This window comes from Suillus bovinus (assembly GCF_016758785.1).
Source record: "Suillus bovinus strain UH-Sbo-P2 chromosome Unknown EDB93scaffold_28, whole genome shotgun sequence".
Taxonomy (NCBI): domain Eukaryota; kingdom Fungi; phylum Basidiomycota; class Agaricomycetes; order Boletales; family Suillaceae; genus Suillus; species Suillus bovinus.
The window spans coordinates 297,240-320,497 of record NW_024542084.1 but is presented as its reverse complement, the minus strand read 5'-3'; the positions used below and the strand labels follow the sequence as shown (position 1 = coordinate 320,497).

The 23,258-nt window shown below is 44.2% G+C and overlaps 5 protein-coding genes across 5 annotated transcripts; 4 read left to right on the top strand and 1 right to left on the bottom strand.

Moving 5' to 3' along the window:
- Positions 1-98: 98 nt before the first annotated feature.
- EDB93DRAFT_1250508 (uncharacterized protein) lies at positions 99-2,444 on the bottom strand (the record flags this gene model as incomplete). The annotated part of the gene is made up of 6 exons (XM_041453024.1): positions 99-542; positions 599-691; positions 745-900; positions 955-1,685; positions 1,735-2,263; positions 2,331-2,444. The coding sequence occupies 6 exons, from the start codon at positions 2,442-2,444 to the stop codon at positions 99-101; spliced, it is 2,067 nt and encodes a 688-aa protein (XP_041307682.1).
- A 708-nt stretch (positions 2,445-3,152) lies between these two features.
- EDB93DRAFT_404795 (uncharacterized protein) lies at positions 3,153-3,980 on the top strand. Its single transcript, XM_041456282.1, has 3 exons — positions 3,153-3,356; positions 3,429-3,744; positions 3,801-3,980. Exons 1-2 carry the CDS (start codon positions 3,277-3,279, stop codon positions 3,709-3,711), a joined length of 363 nt encoding a protein of 120 aa, XP_041307681.1. The 5' UTR covers positions 3,153-3,276; the 3' UTR covers positions 3,712-3,744; positions 3,801-3,980.
- Positions 3,981-5,155: 1,175 nt separating this feature from the next.
- EDB93DRAFT_1085396 (uncharacterized protein) lies at positions 5,156-5,386 on the top strand (the record flags this gene model as incomplete). The annotated part of the gene is made up of 1 exon (XM_041445908.1): positions 5,156-5,386. A coding segment is annotated over one exon (231 nt), but the record flags the coding sequence as incomplete, so codon positions are not given.
- Positions 5,387-9,225: 3,839 nt separating this feature from the next.
- EDB93DRAFT_1104052 (uncharacterized protein) lies at positions 9,226-10,413 on the top strand (the record flags this gene model as incomplete). Its single annotated transcript, XM_041447381.1, has 7 exons — positions 9,226-9,304; positions 9,358-9,404; positions 9,458-9,748; positions 9,936-9,980; positions 10,034-10,074; positions 10,113-10,203; positions 10,288-10,413. The coding sequence occupies 7 exons, from the start codon at positions 9,226-9,228 to the stop codon at positions 10,411-10,413; spliced, it is 720 nt and encodes a 239-aa protein (XP_041307679.1).
- An 866-nt stretch (positions 10,414-11,279) lies between these two features.
- EDB93DRAFT_1250505 (uncharacterized protein) lies at positions 11,280-12,162 on the top strand (the record flags this gene model as incomplete). Its single annotated transcript, XM_041453023.1, has 2 exons — positions 11,280-12,033; positions 12,089-12,162. The coding sequence occupies 2 exons, from the start codon at positions 11,280-11,282 to the stop codon at positions 12,160-12,162; spliced, it is 828 nt and encodes a 275-aa protein (XP_041307678.1).
- Positions 12,163-23,258: the final 11,096 nt, after the last annotated feature.

Below are 23,258 nucleotides of genomic sequence, written 5' to 3'. Positions count from 1 at the left end.
TTACCCTCGCCCCGAAAGAACGACAATCTAATAAACGTATCGTATACCTTTCCCACTCTTCTTAGACTCAGATAGCAAGTCGCCGTAGATAGGCCGAACTATGGTTCTGTGAGACTAAGACCCTGAGGGGCGGTCACGCGCCACACTGCTTTCAACACCTGTGAACCAGGTTTCACGCTAAAGCACACCCACTCGAACAGTCCTTCATCCTTTCCTGCGCGGTCACCAGTGGTCGACCACCTCGCATAACACCCATCTCCTGCTCGTACCATTCCTGAGTAGATGTCAGCAAGGCCTTCGGGTTCTTGCAATCTGACTTTAACACGAGGGTCTGCAGAAATCGGCAGAGATGCGCGAACGATAACGTTGCTGATGGGGTCGTGGTGCGTGTTTTTGAGGGTGGTTGTGACAGTATGCGTTGTAATCGCCCTGTCGTTATGCACGGCGAACTCAGGTATTGAGTGGACAGTGCGGTTATACTGCGCAGTTATCGCGGGGTCAATACCAAGAGAGCATTGGATGGTTTGTGGCTGGTTGATACTCTGCTTCGATGTGCAAGGTAACGGGTTCCGAAAACTGAACATAAGAAACAACGTACCGTAATGTCACTGTCAGAAACGTGACTTCCATCCAAGTAAGTGTGAATAGTGCCCGGAGTCAGTATATAGTTGCTTGTGTTCGAAATCTCGGCCTAGAATGATAGATATGAGGCAAATATGATGACATAAACGAGACGCCACCCACAGTCCAAAAGACGCGAGAGTTCACGCTCGGTACTGCAACTCTAGTAAATAATGCTTCTAGTGGGATGGTTGCTATAAGAATGTGATGGGTGCCCCCCTCTACACGGCTTGGAATGAATACATTTGTGGTCGTTGTATGGGTCACGGCTTTGTCAAGCTACGAAAAGATCATTGTCGCATTTGCTAGTAATAGGAAACGATCATGACGTACCTCTGCTAACACTGCGCTGTCTCTTTGGTGCTGTGACGATGATGGCTGCGCGGAAGCGGACAAAGAAGTCAATGACTGAGACTGCTGCAAGTTTGGTCTTGATTGGTTGAAGGCAATGGTGTCCTCTGTGGCATTACTCCCGCCATAACCCGACACACTCGGGTTCCGCGTAGTGGATTCTGATGGTGGAATAATCGTTGAGGAATATGCCTGTGATTGTGGTGGAGGAAATCCGAAAGGTTGACCTGCCAGTGCACTTGATTGCGCTGGAGTAAATGCAAAGAGACTTTGGGTTGTGGCAGTAGGTTGTCCCTGTGAAACTTTGAACACGTTGTCTGCTGTAGGTCCCTGTGCAGCCCCAGCTTGGTGAGAGGCACTCTGAATGCTTCCAAATATGGATTGCCTGTCTTTCTGTGTTGAGGACAAAATATCTGCAAAAGGTGAAGCATATTCTGTGGTATTCCATAATGGTAAAATTCGGGGCCTGCCTGCCGGTTGGTCAGGCTGCAAAAAGGACCCTTGTTGTTTTAACTCCGTCTTCTTGAGTTCAGGGACTCCTACTAAAGGAACAAAGGGCTTTTCTGTTGTCACCGCAAGCTCCACATTGTCCCAATTCTCCCCGGTACACTGAGAAATTTGACATCGATAAGTCAGAACGACTGATGAAGAAGGGACACCGTCAATGGTCGTAACATGCAGTTCGTATACAGGCTTCCAGGTAGCGCTGACCCCTGGTGAAGACTCAGTGATAGATGACGGCTTAATGGTAAGAGAACTCACTGTACTTCAGTTCCAGCTCAGCGACCGTGGCGGTGCGGCCAGAAACTGGTGCAAGAACAACAGTGGCTTTAGTCGACAAGTACCAGGATTCGAGATGAAGTCGCTGGATTCCTTCGTCTATCTCCTTCTTAACGTCCTTGATCTGCTGGTCAAGTACCGCGATGACTTCAGATCGACTCTTGCCAATGTCTATGAACTCATCAAAGAATGCGACGAGTTGTGCAGGTTCTGCTACACCTGCCAAAGCATCTCCTTTGGCAACGGAGTTCATGTACGTCGACAGGAAGACAAAGCTTTGTTGCCGTAGTTGACGCTCGTCCTCTAAGCGCGTCAACTCGGCCCGCAGATCTCGAAGGACATCACTAGTAGTCTCAGGCCGATAGCCAAACAGGTTGGGTTTATATTCTGACGGGCTGTGGTAGTAATCCATGACTAGAAAATCATCTGAACCAATGGTCACAGATGCCCGAATTCCACTCTGCCAATAGAGGAGGGGAAGGTTTGAAATCTCGATGGCTAGCGATTCATTCTAATTATGATTTAGTAGTAAGTGACTGAGTCTTATAAGCCGCTAAAGTCGATCACTATGCACGTACTAGAGGCTGGTTAAAGTTGAGGGGGAGAATGCGAGTGACTTCAGCTACGTCGGAGCTGAATATCTTCACGGACTTGACGGGAAAGTCAGTTGCAGAGAGCTTGATCACATTCATCCTGAGTAAAAGCGCAGAGCAGGAAAGGTGCAGTACATGTGCAAGTCTTGAGCAAGCTGCAAGTCAGGTGACAGGTCGTGACTACACTGTGCCTTTCAAACATGGCGGAACCGTCGATGGGCAGTTGCTGTGCAGGTCGAGACCCATGGGTAATATATCAGGTAACCGGAGAACACGACTCAGTCGGGCCATTCTGCCGATGGCAATTGCCGGCAGTACCTAGCACCTTCATTAAGATTTTGAATTTATCTTCTCAACGTCTTCGGGTATTTCAGCTCCCCTGAATCCTCACCCTCAATTCTCACCCAGGTCCCATACCCACACCTTACCCACTATGACATTACACGCTAACTTTCCCATCAAGCCCATCTTTTTCTGCCAGGAACTCGACAAATTGTAATGAACGAGGCTACGTATCACACTCCAGAGTCCAAGTGTAAGTGCTCTTCTCGTCAGTTCCCCGAATTGCTTGCTAATGATATTACGCAGTTGTTCGAATGGATATACGATGCACCGTTCAGGCTGTCGGATACCCCATCAAGCAGATAGACGGCTGAGCCATCTATTGTGCAGCATATTGGCATTTTTGCCTTCCAGATCCTTTCTCCGCTCGACTTGTCCTCGGCAGCTGATCCAGGCCAATATCGCGAGCCAATAAAATGTACCTCGGAAAAATATTCGTCATCACCCCAAGTCTGGAGCCAATTGAGTTCATTGTTGAACCTTTTCAACGAATACTATGGCTGCCTAATCGGGATGACTTTATTGTCAAGCCCCACCAGGAGTTGTCCTACCCATCGGAACGGTCGCGGCTCACCTGATGTAGTCCCACATGTATCCGCTATTGCTAGCTTGCTTATTGTTTACGTGTCAATGCAGTCTCTGGGACAGCGGACTTGGTTCCTGTGGCCGGTAAGTCTCAGTCTGAAAGTCAATTTTGATGACAATTGGGTAGAAACATTCTCGCCCGCCGAGTCATGGTAGAAATGTATATAAGTCTCCCGAAATTACGACTTCTAACAGCTCAACCAACTTTTGCCTCTCGTCCATCAGCAGTTCATCCAACTGCTCTCTTTACCTTCTACTCGTAAAAGTCACACCCTCGTCCTTTTTACATCCCAAAAGTGCAATGGACTCATTTTCAGACATCCTCGCTATGTTGTCCGCTTCAAAGACCGATGACGATAAGAGCAGTTCTGCATCGTCGACACCAGTAGAGGAGGAGTCTCAATCAAGCTCTGGCGGTTGTTACTGTGTCATCGCATGAACGTGATGCATACCGTCTCATTCAAATACAAACGTAAGTGAAGACGTGTATTAATTTGTAGAACGTTGGCTCACCGTCGTTGTTTGCAGCTCCAGACACTGCCCCTTGATAACTAGGACAGTGCCAGACTCTGTAGTGTTTAAACTACAGCAGAGTTTATTGGGCGACACTCTTCAGTTTACTTATTACAAACACTTCGTTTAGCATGTTTCGACATTTTGTTCATTATTTTTATCCTATTATTCGCTGGGTTCTTCGGAATTGTTTTGGTATCTGAGATACAGGTACAAGAGATACATTTGAAATTATTGGATATTCTGGTGAACGCACATTTATCTGTAGCACTGGGGAATGAACGATATGTTTACAGCTGATTCCGAAACTATGCGGAATCGCAAAATCAAAACTTGATCGTCGGAAACGGCCGAACAAGGAAGCATATGACTGCGAGATTTGCGCTGCGCAGTGTCTGTGTCATTCAATGCCGCCACGCACTGTTTCGAACGATCTAAAGGCTCGAATCCCTGTTCTCCATCGACGTGGGCACTCCATTAAACATATATGCCATCTCCTTGGAGTAAAAAAGACTCTTGTGTACAAGGTTTTACAGCTCTGTCCCTTGACTTGGAGTTTACAGCACTCTGGTATCCACAGCAAGCATGCAGGCTGGCGTCGCACTCTCACCATTGATGACATTGCCTTCATCACTGCCATTCTTCGTCACCACCCTACTATTTATCTCGATGAGCTACAGCATGAATTGCACTCTCGCCGTGGTGTGCTTGTGTCTCTGCAAACATTTCTTCACACATTTTCGCAGTTACATTTCAAGCGCAAACACATTTCTGCTTATGCTCTCGAATGGAACGAAGAAAAACGTACTATTTTTATGAAATGATCACTCACCCACGAGAATTGCCAAGGGGGTACTTGAAAGTGTATTTCTTCTTCTCAGTGATCCTATAGTGTGATTAGTGTTGTGCAAAGCCCGGCCTGAAGCCCTAGGCCGAGCTGAGCTGAGCCTTGTTGGGCCTGGCCGAGCTGGGCTTTGGAGTAGGGCCTATGAGGGCTTCAGGCTAGGGATTAGCATGGGTATATGAAACCCACATGGGTTGTGGGTGTGGGTATGTTGTGGGTGTGGGTTTAGTAAGCAGATATATATTTTACCAACTCCAAAGCTCCAAAGACATACAAATAGTATTGCAAACTCTAACTCTAAACTCTAAATCACGAACACATCCTACTGTCATGCAGCGAAACCCCTTCCATTCTTCCACTAAACGGATTACCAAACTAACTGGGAAAGCCAAGGCTGCACTTGACGAGAAGCTCGAGGCCAAATCAAAAAAGAGAAAGAATGATGACAGTGCCAGTGTGGACAGCACACGGCCAAAGAAGGTAAAAGCAACCTACTCATTTCAAATGATTTCTAACATTGATCACAGCTACTTCAGTGGATGTTGAACGGCTCTTCAGCCGTGGCCGCCTTGTCCTGTCACATGTCCGTTCTCGCTTAAATGTGCAGTCCACTCGCGCCCTCTTGTGCTTGAGTTACTGGAGCTGGCTGGGTCTGGTGAAGAATGAAGACATTTTAGCTGTTAGCAACCTCGCGGATGTTGTAGGTGACGAGGAGCTAGAACTTGAGGAAGGATGGTACCAAATACAGTTAGGGTAGCTACAATTGCTGTTTTTGTAGTACTAATTCAATGACACCCCCGGGTATACCCTCCATGGGTATGGGTATGGGTGTCTATCTTCGGTACCCACATGAAAACCCACACCCCTGGTATGGGTGTGGGTATATTGGTGGGTGTGGGTGCGGGTGTCAATGCATATACCTCGGGGTATACCCATGCTAATCCCTACTTCAGGCCTGGCTCATTGTCTGCACAGGCCTGGGCCTGGCCCTTGAGCTGCGGCTTGCAGACCTGTCAATCAACACAACTGTCACGGAATTCCGCGCACTTCTGTACAGTATTAATTGCACCTTTCAAACTCTAAGCTTAGATTGAATATGCCAGCAGGACCGGGGAATATTTTCACCCAAACACTGCACGATGATTCCATGTGTTGACTCTCCCATCAGCGACTCTGAAAGTGAACAGGCACCTCCCACACGTCCTAAATGAGCAGGTACACCGACTGCTAAGGTCGTCAGTGCTGATAACACGGCTGATTTAGAGTTATCGTCACATTGAAGGGCTCACGAGGCTGCTAAAGCATCACTTCCCACTGCGCCTGCCACAAAACCTACCAAACGCAAAGCTCCAGCTCCCATTCCACAAGAGGAGTGTTCCGTCCCTGCTAGACCAGCAAAAAAACATGTCCATGAGCATGTTGATGATCCACCTGCAGATGCTGTCGATGCAGATGGATTTCTCGAAGATGTCCAAGTTCTTGACATCGACGAACCATCAAAACCACATCGCGAGCAGCGGAGTTGAGACATCGATGCTCTCTTCTTGACCCCTTATGCCAAGGATGGCAAGAAAGTGCGTGATTGTAACATGTGCACGTAAGTAAATCTCCCTCTCACTCTCACAGAATGTGAATTGATTATTGTATCAGCAAAACTCATAATGCTGAGAATGGACATGTCCCTGTCTCCAATGCTTGACAACTCCTCCTCGATATGAAAGTTTGGTGGTCATCCACCTTTGTAATGCTTTGTCGAGCTTATGAGCTTCGAGAGGTATGTTTGTTCATAGTGAGCTCTTTGTTTTTTGTCACTCACTATTCTTTTTAGGATGTGAATTATTTTGTCGGTCGGATATCTTTACAAGAACGAGACCTTACTTGATGAAGAAAACTTGCTGAGCTGGAACTCTCAGATGATGAATGGTCTTGTGTGCAGAAGCTGTTGTCAATCCTCAGTGTAAGTTTGATTTTATATTACTAGAACTCGTTCAGTACTCATACTCTTGTGGATTAGTTTGAGGAATTGGCACAGCACTCGTTTTCAACAGATCAGGGACCCACACTACACCTTGCACTCCCCACACTCGAAGGACTACACGCTGCTTGGTCCTATGTTCTGGATGGGTCAAATACATTGATTTTCACAAAGGTTTGGATGCTGGCCTTGAGAAAATTTCGGAATACTACACAAAGGCTGCCCACTCAGATGCTCATATCATGGCCATGTTTATGTGCTCTCGTTTTAGTTGTATGTATACTAAACATTGGATGAAACATAGTACTTGACCCTACTCAAAAAGCAGCCCACATTTGACGCTACTGGGGTGAAGAACTGCTTTGCGGAGCTCTTGAGAATGCTGAACAGATGGTATGTCTCTTCTCACTGCCTACCAACTGTGCCATTTGCTGACATGATGCATTAGTATGAAGAGCGCTACACGCAGATGTACGGAAACTGGTGCTGAGCAGTTACCAACATCTGCCGAGCTTCGCACCACCACTGGCAACCGCAAACTAGATGCCTTATTGGGCGAGCTTTCCGATGGCGAGGATGAGGGATCTGAAGAATCTTTTTGGCCTGTTCCCTCGGCAGTCTCATGGACACCTTCAGTCTCTCTTTTGGACCCTGCGGACCCATCAAAACCCTGGCAGAATGATTTTCATGCCTACCTAAACTCCAAGGATCATCTCGGAGACTTGACGGTTACCCAGTGGTGGGGTATCAATGCTCCATGCTACCCAGTTTGGGCCTCGCTCACACGAGACTTCCTCTCGATCATGGCAACATCTGTATTGAGTGAGAGGGCTTTTTCATCAGCAGGTATCACAATCAGTAAGCAGAGGAACCGTCTGGAGGCTGACATCGTTGAAGCCCTTCAATGTCTCAAATGTATGTTCAAACAAGGTCTGCTATTTCGCAAAGACCCTTCAATCATGACCGAGTTGGAGGATGAACTTAACAGCCCTCAGAAAGCTGATGGCAAATCAGGTGAACCCTGGGATACATTAGTTGAGGACTTGGATGCTGAAGATGAGTGCAGGGATTCTGGAGATGACGATGAGATTTTTGTACAAATGTTAGACATACTCTAGTGCAAATGAATACAAAGCCCTGGCCTGAGCCTAGCCTGAGCCATCAAGGAGGGCCCGGCCTGCAATCTGAGTAGGCCTGAGCCCTGGTAAGCCGAGCCCAAGCCCCAGCTTTTGGGCTGAGCCAGGCCTTGCACAACACTAAGTGTGATTTGTCGTGCTTCATGAGAATTGTTGTCAGAAATTTGATGTAGTTGGACTCAGAGACTTGAAAGACCAGTTCCTTGACTTTCGTAGATTTCACTTCCTTGGTTTTTGCTTTGCCATTATTTTCAGTAGTAGTCTTGGTGTATGTATCAAGGTAAATAATGAATGTTGCCGTGAATCCAGGTGTCTCTGGGGAGGAATCTGATGGTGATGACATCATCTTTCAGTGAATTGCATATACTACACTAGCGCTACTACAACTCTCGCGGTCATGTGCTTACGGGGTCCTTGTTTGGCCGTTTCTGATACTCAAGTATTGATTTTGCGATTCCGCATAGTCACCTTGCTTGCAAGGTCATATGGTATGCGACGAAATATGATGGGGTATGTGCCAATAATAAACAATGATAAATATCAATAAATTATTAGAGTGGCTGAGAGATGCATATTGCGAGGTGCAGATAAACATTACTCAGACAGACGTGTTCTTCGATTCAGAATACAAGACAAAATGATATGTGAGTGCTATACATATCAATTTGTTATTACACATTTAATGTATAATTAGTAATAACTCAAAAAGAAGACATTGCTACTATGATCCTAGCGATGTTGCCAATAGCAGATGTCATTGCAATGACATGTACCTGCCGTGCTATGCGTGGAATTGGTCAACACGTGATATATAGACGTTTCAGATGCATAGTAGTGCCCTTCACTAATGGAGCATTTGACTCTTTCGTCCAAACTCTTCGTCAATCTGCAAGCATAGTCACTGGTTCAGCAGCACGTGCGATGATTTCTGGAGATATACATCAAGAGATGCGAGACTTTAACATTGTTGTACTGCATTTATACTTCAATGTCTTGCATGATTTTTTGATGAAGATCCTGGATTATACTTGCATCTCTGAGTCTTGCCACCCAGCAATGGTTCATGTCATCGACCATTTTGGCAAATACAAACACCATTGTCGTTTCATTACCCTTGCTTGTCCTAAAAAAGACACACACATTCTACATGTTATTCTCAACACACCTTTGACCACGGATATGGTATACATGACGACTGGAGGCATTACATGCTTTTACCCGCAATGGATGCGACAAAACATCTCGATACATAGTCATACCAGTGACTTAGTGTCATGGTACCATAAATTGGGTTGTGCAGGCGAGTTTCATGATCAGTTGAGGGTGGAAAAAGATACAGATTTTATTTGCAGCAGCTGTGGAAATCGCTGTCCCACTTTGTGGCATCACTTAGACAACAAACGTCTCCGAGAGTCTGTTGATTGGGATATCACAGACTCAGTGACGTGTACTTTCCACAACGTCGATATTGAATGGTGTTTAAACATGTATTGTACCAACAATGCATGTCGTTTCAACATCCATACAATGAAAAGTAATTTAAATGTTGAAGGATCTGTTAATTGTATGTATTGTAACTATTTAGAGTATCAAACACTGAAACATGTGCATATATAGGCTCCAACATGAAGTATATACCCAAAGGAATTCGCTGTCGCAAGCCAGTAAGCATGGCATTGATGACTATGTATTATCAATTTAATACTATATAACATAGAAATTCAGATTCATTTACAAGGCAGCTTTTTACGGTGTCGCATGCTATAGGCCTTTCCTCGTACCTGTTCCTGTCATTGATGGAGTAAAAACCAAACCGACTCTTAATGACTTATATGTCAATTACTGGGTCAAACAACGAGATACAAATGCCCTGACTTGTACCCGACAACATATGTGCCATACTTTTGACAGTATACCAAACTGCAAAATGGTGATTCATGCGCTGTATACTGTATTTTTTGACAATCCAGTAAATCACTTTACAACCAATCATCTATTGGAACATATGGTGTGTATGACAGGAACATCAACAACAGTGAAAGGAAGTTTATTAGTGGTGAAACAGAATTTACTTCCAGATACACCCATTGTGGATATGAACAAAGATGATATGTTAATTGCTAATATGATCATCAGTAGGTGAGCAAATACTACTAACTCCATACCAAAATTAAAAGCACTAAATCATTAAACAGCGCATTGCACTTTGGCAATCTTTAAAATATCAGCAGAGTTTGCAGGTAAAACAGTAGACGTACAATGGAAGAATCTGCATAACAGTTGTTCGGTGTAGGGCTGTATCATTGCACGGAAAAAAGATGACTGGCAGAGCGAGTAAGTCGAATCAGTAGTGCTTTGTATTGACAAAAAAGTTCTGAGTGCACTCCACTGCTGCAATTCCCGACTCCCATGGTAGTGGAGGAGGGTTTTGTCTGCAACAAACATGCCGTTCTCTACCAAATCGTGCGTGGGAAATCTCCGTCCATGACGGGTTTGAATCATAGTATCATAATTCAACACTGACCTCTATACTTGTGGTCTGTAAAGTCAAACAATGTTCACAATTCAAATGTACAACCACATGCGTGTTTCTTCATTGCAGAACACACCGGCCAGGAACAGGCCATTTGGCATGCCGTGTGGGAACAGCACACCCCAAAAGGGCCAGAATGAGTACTTTGCGATGTGGTGCACGACCTGAATGAAGAACAGGATGACATTGGCCATTCAAAATTTAAAGGCAAGGAGGGTAGCGATGTGTGGGAAGAATGAAATAGGAAAGGGATTGAGCCAGCGGAGTTGGGAACTGGCACGTGAGCGGCGCTACAATTATGTAAATGACGTGCACTGTGTAAATCATGTGGATTGACATCATTGGAGCCCTTTATCAAAAATGTCACTGTTGCTGATGTCGTATGCTCGTACATATCGCTTTGCTTAACTTAACTCTATTAACGAACATGTCTCAGCAACTTAATTCCTCGCTCAAAACATTGACAAAAAAAGAGATAATAACTGCAATAGGTGCTCAAAATCTAAATTGAGTTGAAAAGTGAAAATGAAGTGACTTGGAAGCTTATGTGCAAAACTCTGTGGATACGCATTCTAGCATCATCTCTGTGGGACAAGCTAAAACAGAGCTTATTGAAGATTGCTCTCTTCCATCTTCTACGACACTCGAAACTGCACTGAACCAGCTCACTGTCAAGGAAATATCATTGACTCTCCGTGAATTCAAACTTACAAGAGCTGATAAACGAAATTGAAACAGTTTATTAGCATGTATTCGACATTCAGCAGTTCTGCAATGCGCAGTGCTGTCAGCAGTAGATGCTAAAGCCGTGCGACTAGAGGCTCATGAAGAAAATCAACTGAAAAAAGTATGTTTGCAGCAAAGCCGAGACATATCTGTTGAATCATCATTCCTGGAGGAGGTGGAAGACTCAGTGCGAAATAAATGCTTAACAAGTTTCATTGATCGTACAGGACATGATGCTTGTCGATCGACTATATGTGTCGCTTGCGCAGGGGAATTCTTAATGTGTGAGACAAAAGAACTTTCTTTACTTTCCATTCAGTACAAAAATGTGCTGAAGCTGTACCTGCATCACCACAGTCAATGTCTCATATATGGAATGTTGCTGTATAATCCTGCTATCACCACTAAAAACGATGATCAATACGGCTTCTTTTGCAACAAGTGCTTTGACGACATCAAATCAAATAAAACTCCCGCTCTATCTCTTGCCAATAATCTCTGGGTCGGCGAAATTCCAGATGAACTTGCGATGCTCACTCTTCCTGAACGCATTTTGATTGCATTATCATATCTTGCTGCATATATCATCAAACTTTTCCCAAAGAAACGCGGTGCTGTTCACTGGGATACAGCTGGTTTGAACAGTGGTTTACATGGGAATGTATCGACATATCAACTCAATATATCTGCTATTTCAGCTATGGTGGAAGGAAAATTACTTCCTCCCAAACCCGCCATACTAGAAGCCATAATCGGTGTTTCCATTGTAGGACCTAACAATTTCCCTGAACATTGCTTACCTGCTTTTCTTACTGTGAGCTGCCGTCATCTACGGAATGCACTGCTCTTCCTTAAACGAGAAAATCCATTGTATAACAACATCGCAATATCTGAAGATAACATCGCATTGTTTCCAGAACATGGCATTCCAGATGTCATTACTGCATCAGTTCGTCATCTCAATGATGTCAGAGCAGCTGATAGTGAGCGAGAAGACTATGTACCTGAAGATGATTCTGAAGACATATTTTGTGGTATGTCTTTCCCTCATAAAAATTATATGTTCATTTAAATAACAACTATTATCAGAACAGAACAAAGCTTTTCCAATGGGCCAACATGCTGTAGAAGACAATATTGTTAGTGATACAGGTCAGCTCTAATTTATTAAGATAAAAACTATTAAATACTAATCAATACAGTGCTGTCTAACATTTTTCCTGTTCAATCTCACGGTGTACTCGACAGCAGTGTATTTGACGTTGATGATGAGCAGTTACTGGCACATGCGCTGTCTAATATTTCTGAGCAATATCGTATACAACACGGAACCTCCTTTGTTAATGAATATCCTCGATGAAATACTGATCAAACACTCAGTATTGGAGATTCTAACAATCCAAATCATTTACTTGGATCCTTTCCATGCTTATTTCCTTACGCTGCTGGAGGCTTCGAAGTACAAAGACCACATCCACTGTCATATGAAACTCACGCTCAGTGGGCAATGCACTACGCAGATCGTCGCTACCGCAAGGATTTACACTTTATGTTTCAAGTATTTGGTGTCATACAGAAATGCCAAGTGTGTAGACATGCCGTATTACAGGTAAATACTATTATCTTTACAGTTGCTGATCTTAATCTGAACTGAAACATACCGGCATAAGGTTAAGAAAGAAGATTTTCAGAAAAACAAACATCTCTTTCATTCCCTTACAGCTCAGGATCTACAAAAAATTAGTCAAGAACAACAACAACGTCAACTATGTTCCAACACTACCATATGAACTCTCAAGAAGCATTTAACTGCTGTGCGATCTAAAGTGATGGGTACGGATGAGTCACAAACCAAAATTTGTTCGTTGATTTGGGGAATGTCTGTGATGAAGAATCCGCCTTCATTATGGATAACTATCAATCCAACGGATATGCATGACCCAATAGCTCAACTTTTTACCGGTGCAGACATTGATCTTGACTGTTTCCAGCATCTAGCAGGTCCTGACTCATATACACGATCCATTAGAATCGCAGATGATCCATATGCAGCAGTGAAATTTTTCCACTTCATTATAACTGCGATCTTAGAAGAACTATTTGGTATACGAGCAAATCATGCCAAAACTGGAATTATTCGACAACCTGGCATTTTTGGAACAGTTGAAGCCTACTGTCACGAGTACCTTTAACAAATCATTATTCTTTCCTAAATCTTCCTAAGCGCCAATACACAGCGCCTAAGTCAAACCCTAACCCTACCCTGAAAGCGTCTATCATTCCTGAAATACCTTTAGCGCCCACGACACGTGTCTTTGATGTGACAGATGAAGAAGACGAGTTCTTTGATTGTGAATAGATTAGATTAGATATGATAAGATAAGATATGGTCACGTGATACTTCTTTAATATTCTACGATGTTCTATGGTACAATTCCCTTTCCTATTTTATGATTGGCTAGTAGTTACAACTCAGTTTCAATCTCCGTCTCAATAGTTGTATATAGGTAGCATGTCTTGGTCGATAGTTCTTTAGTTCAAACCTCTTGTATCTACATTGTAGCAATCCAAGACGTACTTGCTCCTCTCTCTATTGTCTGATAACCTTAGTCAAGTCCTAGTCTCTGCCCAAGCGTTAATTCGTTATTTGGGTTGTGACACCTACATAGGAACTGTCGAAGCTCAAGGACACGGTACTCTGCACTTACACATTCTACTCTAGATAGCAAACACACCAACTGCAACTGAGATGAAGAACCTACTCAAAACAGAAGCATTTCATTCTAAAATCGCTTCTTTTATTGCCCATAATTTTTGCGGATATCATCCAGATGTCACAGCGGACAGAATGAAAAACTTTCCACATGAAACAGCTGTATCCTATTCCCGTCCCCCAGATCCAAGATCACCAAATTTTGTAGTGAATAAACAACAATGCATTCGAAGTTTAGTTTGTGCTGTTCAAATTCACACCTGTTCTGTTGGCTATCTCAAAGTTGTGCAGGGCCGCATAATATGCAAGTGACATGCTCCTTTCCCAACAGCAGATACAGCCTGGATTGACTCTGAAGGTAGATGGGGACCAAAAAGAACATTTGTGATGATGAATAACTGGAACCCCACAATTCTACTCGCAACTCGAGCAAATCACAATATCAAGCTCATTACAAATGGAGAGGAAACGAAAGATATCGGTTTCTACATCTCAATGTACACCACAAAGAACCAACAACATTCATCTAACACATGTGCATTACTTGCAAAATCATTTGCTTTCCAACAAACTCGAGATCAATGCCATTCAGATATTCGAGAGCTTAACAAACATTTGATCCAGCGCTGCACTAATTCACTCAGTCGAGAACAGGAATTTAGCGCGCCAGAAGTCGTCAGCTATTTGATGAAATGGGAAGATCACTATATATCACATCACTTCGAAACCATTTATTTTTCTTCTGTGATTAATCTTCTGAAAAAAGCATGGCCACAATTAAGCTCCGAAAGGTATGGCGTTGACATTTCTTTCAATCAATTATGATAATGAATCGCATACAGTCACGTAGCGGAATTTTCAAGTACAGGAGAACTACATCATTGGCTTGACTTGACAGAAGCTTTTGATGCACGTAGATTTCTGCAGTGTAATCAAATATTATCTGACTAATATTCCTAGACGGAATATGCTGTATTACATTTTGAGGAAGAAACACAATCATTACAACTGCACGATCAAATTCGAGAATATATCGATCAAGGAGACACCCTTGAACATTTCAGTTACCTCGATTTCTTCCTCAATACTTATGAAGCATCGTTTATCAAGAACAACCAAAATAGTTCTCTACACTGGAAGACTCACATTTGAATTCCATACAGAGCTTCATTGACACAAAGCCGGTACTGCCATGTGTTGCACAACAAAAAACATGAGACAATGCCATACTTTCCTGGTCCTTGGCTTCCTCGCAGAAACGATAAACAAAGCTATCCCTTATATTGCGCTGCCATGCTAGCATTGCTGTATCCATGGAGATCATTAGCAGACCTCAAACCAAGCCATCTTACATTTGAGCAGGCTTTCAATAACTTTGCGGGTGCAGTGTCTACGCAAGTACTGAATATAATTGAAAATATTCAGTACTTTTACGAATGTTCAGACCAAGCATGAGAAAGACAAGTTAACCAAGTGTTTGATTCTGCATGGAGAATAGCTAATGTGGAGACTACCCAGAATGAAGAAGACAACACTGAAGAAATGACAATTGAGTTGCAAGAAGAATACATAGATGACAAAAATTCAGGTGAAGTCATCGCTGAATCTGATATCAAAAATGCTCTGGAAGATTGTCATTCTACTCGAGAAATGCTATACGCTGATGTAGCAATCAATATTGCAGAAGACTTTGCAATATTTGGAGACAATGTAGTCCAAACCATTCATTGCGCACCAAGGAGCAAAGCTACAGACGAAGACATGGAAAGGTGTATACAGTGGCGAGAGATAATAAAGCATGGCAACAGAGATAATTCAATGCTGATTTGAAACGAGAAAGGTATTCGCAACATCGGCACGGTTACAACAAATCTACAACGTCAATCTTCAAACAATATTTTCACATCTGTGGAGCTCCAGACTGATGCCAATCCTTCAAATGCCGTGGCAACTATACAGCACAACAGTTTGAATCTTAACCATGAACAGCTCATCACTTATACTATTGTTCGCAATGCATTACATGCATATCTCGCTGGACAACAACACAAGCAATTGCTTATGTTAATCATTGGAGAAGGAGGTACTGGAAAAACCATGCTATTGGACACCATCATGCGGTTATTCGCTGCTCACAGTTATGAATCGAAACTGGCACTTACTGCAATGTCCGGTGTTGCTGCATGCATTATAAAAGGTTCAACTTTGCATTCCTGGGCTGGTCTTCCCCCACGACAAATGCCTCGTTCTGACAAATGGGCTACTTATCCTCGACCTGACATGGCATTAAGACGGCATCAAAATATGGACGATACATTTCTACTCACAGTCGATGAAGGAAGCATGTTGACTACCAAACAACTGACATTATTATTGCAGGTAAGTTATATCTTTAAATAATAGTCTATTATACATAGAAAAGTTATACACTATCATAGGTTCTCAGCATTGTTAGATCTAAAGAAGAAATAGACCCCACAATGCCTTTCGGAGCGATGAATATAATAATTGTTGCAGACTTCCATCAATTTGCACCCATCGGCAACAGTAAGAAGGCGCTATTTGCAAGTCAACCTCCCAATCAAAAATGTGAAATAGGACACCATCTATTTGAACAGTTTCAAACTGTTATCAAACTTCAGCAACAACTTCGTGTTACAGATCACGAATGGAACAATATTCTGCTTCGTGCTCGTGACAGAGAATGCACTGCACAAGATCTATGAGACATACGTAGTCTCGTCATCACGGATGATACATGCAAAGTTCCAGACTTTAACTTACCACCATGGAATAACGCAGTACTCATCACACCTCGAAACAGTATACGAACACGATGGAATATGCTCTCTATCAACAAGCATTGCAAATACAGCAGTCATCTACTATATATTGCACCCGCAGAAGATTCAACAAAAAACATGCCTCTTTCTATGAAACAGCGACTTGCAACCACTAAATTGTCACTTGATCAAACTCAACACCTGCCAGCAGAAGTTCAACTCTGCATAGGAATGAAGGTGATGATAACCGAAAATGTAGCTCCGCAAGCAAACATTGCCAATGGCACGCGCGGAACGATAGTCAACATCTTATTGGACCCTCAAGAACAACCAAGTAATCATGTCGTTACGGACGGAAAAATTTACTTACAGTACCCACCCTCCATTGTAATCATTTGTCTCACTTTCGCTCAAATCCGACAACTTCCTGGTCTTCAGGAATACAAAATTCCCCTCGAACCCTGTGTACACCATTTCTCAATCAATTCTAAACCGTGATATACAGTGACATGACGACAATTGCCTTTGACTCCAGGATATGCATTCACAGACATTAAATCACAAGGACAAACCATCGACTACGTTATCGTGGAGATAGGCAAAACCACATCTTTTGGCTTAAATCCAACTAATGCATATGTTGCGCTATCTTGAAGCAGGGGAAAAGATACCATTCACTTACTACGTGACTTCGAAAACCATCTTTTCACTCGCCATCCATCGCAAGATTTAAGAGTAGAAGATGAAAGACTCGAGATATTAGCTAAATTGACTGAAGAGCAATACTTCCAAGGAAAATACAGGTGTACCGATCTTTGTAAGTTTCCTAAATCATGCAATATTCAACAACCAAATTGAAATACCACACAGATTCAATACCTTGACGAGATGTGTAAAAAAACTTGTATCAAAATACTGCAGTAGCAAGATTCAAAGAAAAGAAAAAAGATATGTTATTGATGAAGTACGTATCAAAATTTAATCAACACCTAAAGCATCACATACAACAAAATTGCCACAAATAAACATGAATGAAAATCCATATGTCTCGACTAAAAATCCTACAAGAACTATCACTATTCATTAATAAAAACTTTTAGCTTAAAAAAAATTGTACGTACCTCAAAGATCAATATGTCCTCAAAAATGCTCAACAACAGAAGATATATCGACAACATTAACCATTTCCGAACTGATACAAGTACAATTGTGAAAGGTGTGGATATGGAGTGATCCCCGTCCTTGAATTGTAGCTGTAAAATAACAATATCGCTATACAAAAAAATTCATTGCACACACTTACCTATTAAGAAAGTGCCTGGCAAGCGCTCGCAAGTTGATAGACAACTCATAGTGTATCAAAATATACAAAGTAGAATGAAAATTGAAAGTGCACTCACGACCAAAAAAAATGATTCCGAATAAAGACGCCGTACATCAACAAATATAATCAGAGACAAATTCTCCTATGTTTCGCTTCTCATCATTAACCATGAAAGTCTTTGATTTTGCTGCGCACCATAAAGCTTTAAAACAAAACCCAAATTATGCGGTTTACTCCCAAATCCTTCAGAGCGCTGAGTGGCGGCCAGGTGGAACAGGACATATCTTCACCGACAAGGCTAGCAACGAACCCTTCATAGGAATAGTAGTTGTGCATATAATTGATTATCGATTGCAATGCAGTCCTCAGGGTCTTTTCTAGACTCTAAATACGGCACTATGGAGAAAGCCAAGTATCAGTTTATAGGAGGACGAACACATAACAAAGATGGATTTGACGAGGACTTCACACGAACCCATGCTCTCTTCAATAACATCCAGAATGCGATAGCTGTCTCACAACAAAAAAGACATGTTATTGGATGTTCAGAGTATTCATTTTGCAAGAAACATATTTGAAAAGAGAGTGAGCCACTTAGATTAAAAAAATAGAAACTGAAATGACCTTGTCCGGATAAGGAACAAGCTGTGCCCAACTCGCCGACAGCTAGTCCACGCCAGTGTGCCTTGAAGACCTGGAAGACCCTGATGAGATGTCTACCAGCACAGGAGAAGTGCTCAAAATGTATGAAGAAACTGCTAACTGGCCCATGGATGAAAAAATCAGCGATGATATAGCCAATATCAAAGCATTTTACAAAGCTGTTCCGCTCCACGTTTATGATGAAAACAATAAATTTGTGGAACCTGCAGATGTCAACAAAGCGCTGTGCAATGCCGTCGCCAAAGTACAATTTATGCTGCATCACACATACCTGCTAAAAAACGCTCCACCACAAGACTCCTTCCCTGCCAATATTGAACAAATCTTGATACTGCAAGGAGGAAAATCCACAACAAACATCTACTCTTCAGATCCACAGGCAGGACCTGTAAAGTTAACAACTCACCATCGCTTCTTAGTCATGTACTAAGTGGCACCCCGAAAAAGGACCCCAAGCACCCCTCAAGATCAACACACCCAATGGTGCTAACACTGCCCAATGGCATTGTTGCCGACCTCAAGGCCAACCAGAAGTCCCTCAGACTCATCAACTTTCATTCTCTAGATACATACCTCCTAGATTTTAGTACTAACATGCCCCCCAGAAGATTCAGTACCTGTGCTGGAGCAAGTCAACCTAAAGCCCACTCCCCAACCCCACCCAATGGCCCCAATACTCGTAGAACCACCAGGAACCCCACCACAGTGGAAGAAATAGAAGTGTTACAGAGCTGCATCATAGACACCGAGAGTGCAGAGAAAATTTTATCAACCAAGCTTCTGTGCCAAGAAGGGCAGCCATACTCAGCGGCCCATCTCTCCACCATCCTATTTCATATCACCCAGATGTCATCAGCAACCCCACTTCCGGTCAACACAGCCATCCATGCAGTGGCATTCCTATTGAAACGACACGTGGCATATGAGATCGCGGAAGCTGCCGCCAAACACCTCTCCAACACGTTAACTCCATGAATTGTCGATCATGTCATTGCTGCCATCGCTCCCCAAGTCGCGACTGTCCATGCTGCCTCTGAGACCCTATCCTTGACTGTCATGCAGGCGAAGGAGCTACACCATTCCCTGAAATCGGAACAAGAGGAAAAAGAGGAAAGCGTGCAAATAGTGGCAGAGCATATTGAAGAAGCGGCTGATGCCTTGTTCTCCTCGGTGGAGGACTGCCAGAATGCTCTGAAAGTATTAACACCATCCCTAGATGCCACTCAGGACTGCATCAACCATCTTTCAACTCAGATGACGATCACCACCACACTCCCCACACAGATTCCATTCCAACCCTCCTACAGCTCGGTTGTAGCCTCCCACATCCCTCCCAAAGTAGACCAAGCAGTAGGACGTGTGGCGATACGTGCATGTCAGATTCTCTTAGACCCAAGGCCAGGTAACAACCTCTTCCCACCTAATACCCCCAATGCCGACATAGCAAAGAGATTGAAGGAGGTGATAACCAACATCCGCACTGACTCTACTCCTTCCGGAGGAGTCAGGGCCATCACGGCTCTTCATAATGGTGGAATCATTGTGGAGCTAGAGAATGAGTCTCTGGCTACATGGCTCCAGGGGCCGGTAGGAAGAACCCTATTAGAGGGTCAATTTGACTCCGCGATATCCTTCTGCAGCCGCTCATACACATTGGTACTTGAGTACTTACCCATTCAGACACAGATAGAGAGCGAGGAATTCCTTCGTCGGGTCAAAAGGGAGAACAGCATCCCCACTGACTCCCTAGTCGTCATTAGATGGATCAAGCCCACTACCTGTCGGACCCCAGGCCAATGCAAAGCATTCACGCTTCTCCAAATCGCGGAAGCACCCATTGTGAACGACATCTTAAGAGACGGTCTCTGTATTGATAATGAGCACATTTTGGTGCACAAGGATAAAAAGGAACCCATCCGGTGTGCAAAGTGTCAAGGCTATGGCCACATCGCACGCGGATGTTCCGCCACGATGGATACATGCGGAACCTGTGGAGAACAACACCGTACTACCCAATGCTCTGCATACCATACCACTCGTTGTGTCAACTGTCACAGTCTCACTCACACTAGCTGGAGCAGAAGATGCCCAGAATTCATTCGCAGATGTGAAATGCTCGATGAACGTTACCCAGAGAACCAAATGCCGTATTTCCCTATGGAAACTGCATGGACTCACACCATTAAACCATCTAGACCAACCAGGACATCCCAGTCTCCCTCTGCCTCCCCTACCCCAGCACCCACCCAGATGACGAGAAACCCCACACTTCGGCAATCAACTATACTATTCCCTCCCCGGACCTGCTCTCCACCTAGACCCAGCCCCAGTCCCAGTCCGTACCAACACCCTCAATCTCCTCACTCTCCTCACCCGCCCACCATGAGTCACAATGTATCTTCACCCCCGAACTCTGTCACCACCTCCAACCCTCCTGCTCCTCCTGTATCCCCCAACCAAATTGCTGACCCCTCCATCACCCATGCCAATGTCTGAACATGCTTGTAATAACACCATTAGCCTATGCATCTGGCAACAGAACCTGAACACCTCACCGACCGCACAAGCCTCACTCCTCAACTCCCCTAATGCCGCAGACTGGGACCTCATGGTAATCCAGGAGCCCCACATTAACTTCCTTTGTAACACCAGTGCTAACCATCACTGGCATGTCTTGTACCTGACCCAGCATTATACTCACCCTCAACAGCGAACTAGAGCGATCGTTCTAGTCAGCGCCTTGTTAGATACTAACACGTGGAAACAAGTATCCTTTCCTTCCTCAGACGTAATCATCCTCCAACTCTCTGGCCCCTATGGGCATTGTACCATCTTCAATATTTATAACGACGGCAACTCCCAGGACACACTAACTGCTATTGACTCTTTTCTAGAATGCAACATAGACTTTATCAAGACATCCAACATCGACCACATGATCTGGATGGGTGACTTCAACAGACATCACCCCGCCTGGGAGGACAGTCAGAACCAACATCTATTCAACTATGCCGCTGCTCAACCACTAATTGATCTTATTGCTGACTACAGTATGCTACAGCTCCTCCCATGCGGAACCCCGACCCTCTAATCCACTAGCACTGGCAACTGGACTCGCCCTGATAATGTCTTCGGCACTGAACAACTCTTAGATGTGATTGTCTCCTGTGAGACTGCCCCAGACCTATGCGGTCCCAAGACCGACCATGTTCCTGTTCTACTGACCCTTGCTTTAGAGGCCCCACGTGTTGACCAGGAACCACAGAAGAATTGGTGGGAAGTAGATTGGGAAGCCTTCAACAAGCACCTCTCTGCCCGCATCTCCTCTCGCCCCAACCTGCCATTGGCATCTGACACTGAATTCCAAGCAGCTGCCCACCACCTCACTCTAGCAATAACAGACACCATTGAAGCTTGTGTCCCCTACTCGAAGCCATGTCCACACTCCAAGAGGTGGTGGACACACCATTTAACTAACATGAGGGACCGGGTGAAAAGCCTTAGCAAGCTGGCCTATCAAATGCAGGGGTTACCTCTTCACACATGCCACAAGGAACTTACGGATGCCTGGAACCAATATGCGGCTGAGATCACATCAACGAAGAAGCAACACTGGGTGGAGTGGCTCGAAGACATTGAAGGTAATGACTTATGGACAGCTAATTGATAGATCTCTTCGGAGCCTCGCGATGGAGGCAAAACACGCATACCCACCCTCACTTCACGTGGACCGGGCGGAACACTGATAGAGGCCACCACTAACCATGAGAAGAGCCGCATTATAGCTGAGTCATTCTTTCCTCCTCCCCCCGTAGTTGATTCTGTTCCAACAGATGTAATATACCCTGTTCCAGTAGAGCAGCAGCCACCCATCACCTCCACCCAGATCACGCAGGCCATTGCCAACCTTAATGGCTACAAGGCCCCGGGTCCGGATGGAATCTGCAACATAGTCTTCAAAGAATGCGCTGGCGTGCTGCTGCCCTACCTGCTACACCTCTTTAATGCTGTTATCTCCCATCGCTCATACTATCAGCTGTGGAGGTCCTTCACCACAGTTGTTCTACGTAAGCCGGGCAAGCCTAATTACTCTATCCCTAAAGTGTATCGTCCCATCGCGCTGCTTAATACCACCAGCAAGCTGCTGACAGCAATTATTGCAGAACAACTAATGCTCCTTCTGGAACACCATCAGCTGCTACCCAATACTCACTTCATGGGACGCCCCGGAAGGTCCACTACTGACTCACTTCATCTCCTAGAGGCAACCATCAAGGACGCATGGAGATCTCACCGAGTGGCATCGGTATTGTTCCTTGATATAGAGGGCGCATTTCCTAATGCAGTCACCAAATGCCTGATCCACAACATGTGGATGTGTCGTATACCAAGCGATATTGTTCACCTCACTGAGCAGGTACTGACTGGCCGACAGACTCAGCTTCACTTTGATGGATACACGTCTGAATGGTTCCCTGTCACCAATGGTATCGGACAGGGAGACCACTATCTATGATACTTTATATCATCTACAGCTCGGACTTGGTCGATGTCGTGAGACCCCGCTGGGGACGCAAAACCATCAAAGAGCTGACTTTGGCATTTGTCGACAACACTGCCTTTATCGCCATTGCCAAGGACTTCGCAACAGCACATGGGATGCTGGCAGACGTGTTAGAGCGTCCAGGAGGGGGATATGAATGGTCAAGAGTGCACAACTCCCATTTTGAGACTAACAAGTTTGCATTAGTGGATTTCTCTATGAACAGGCACAAA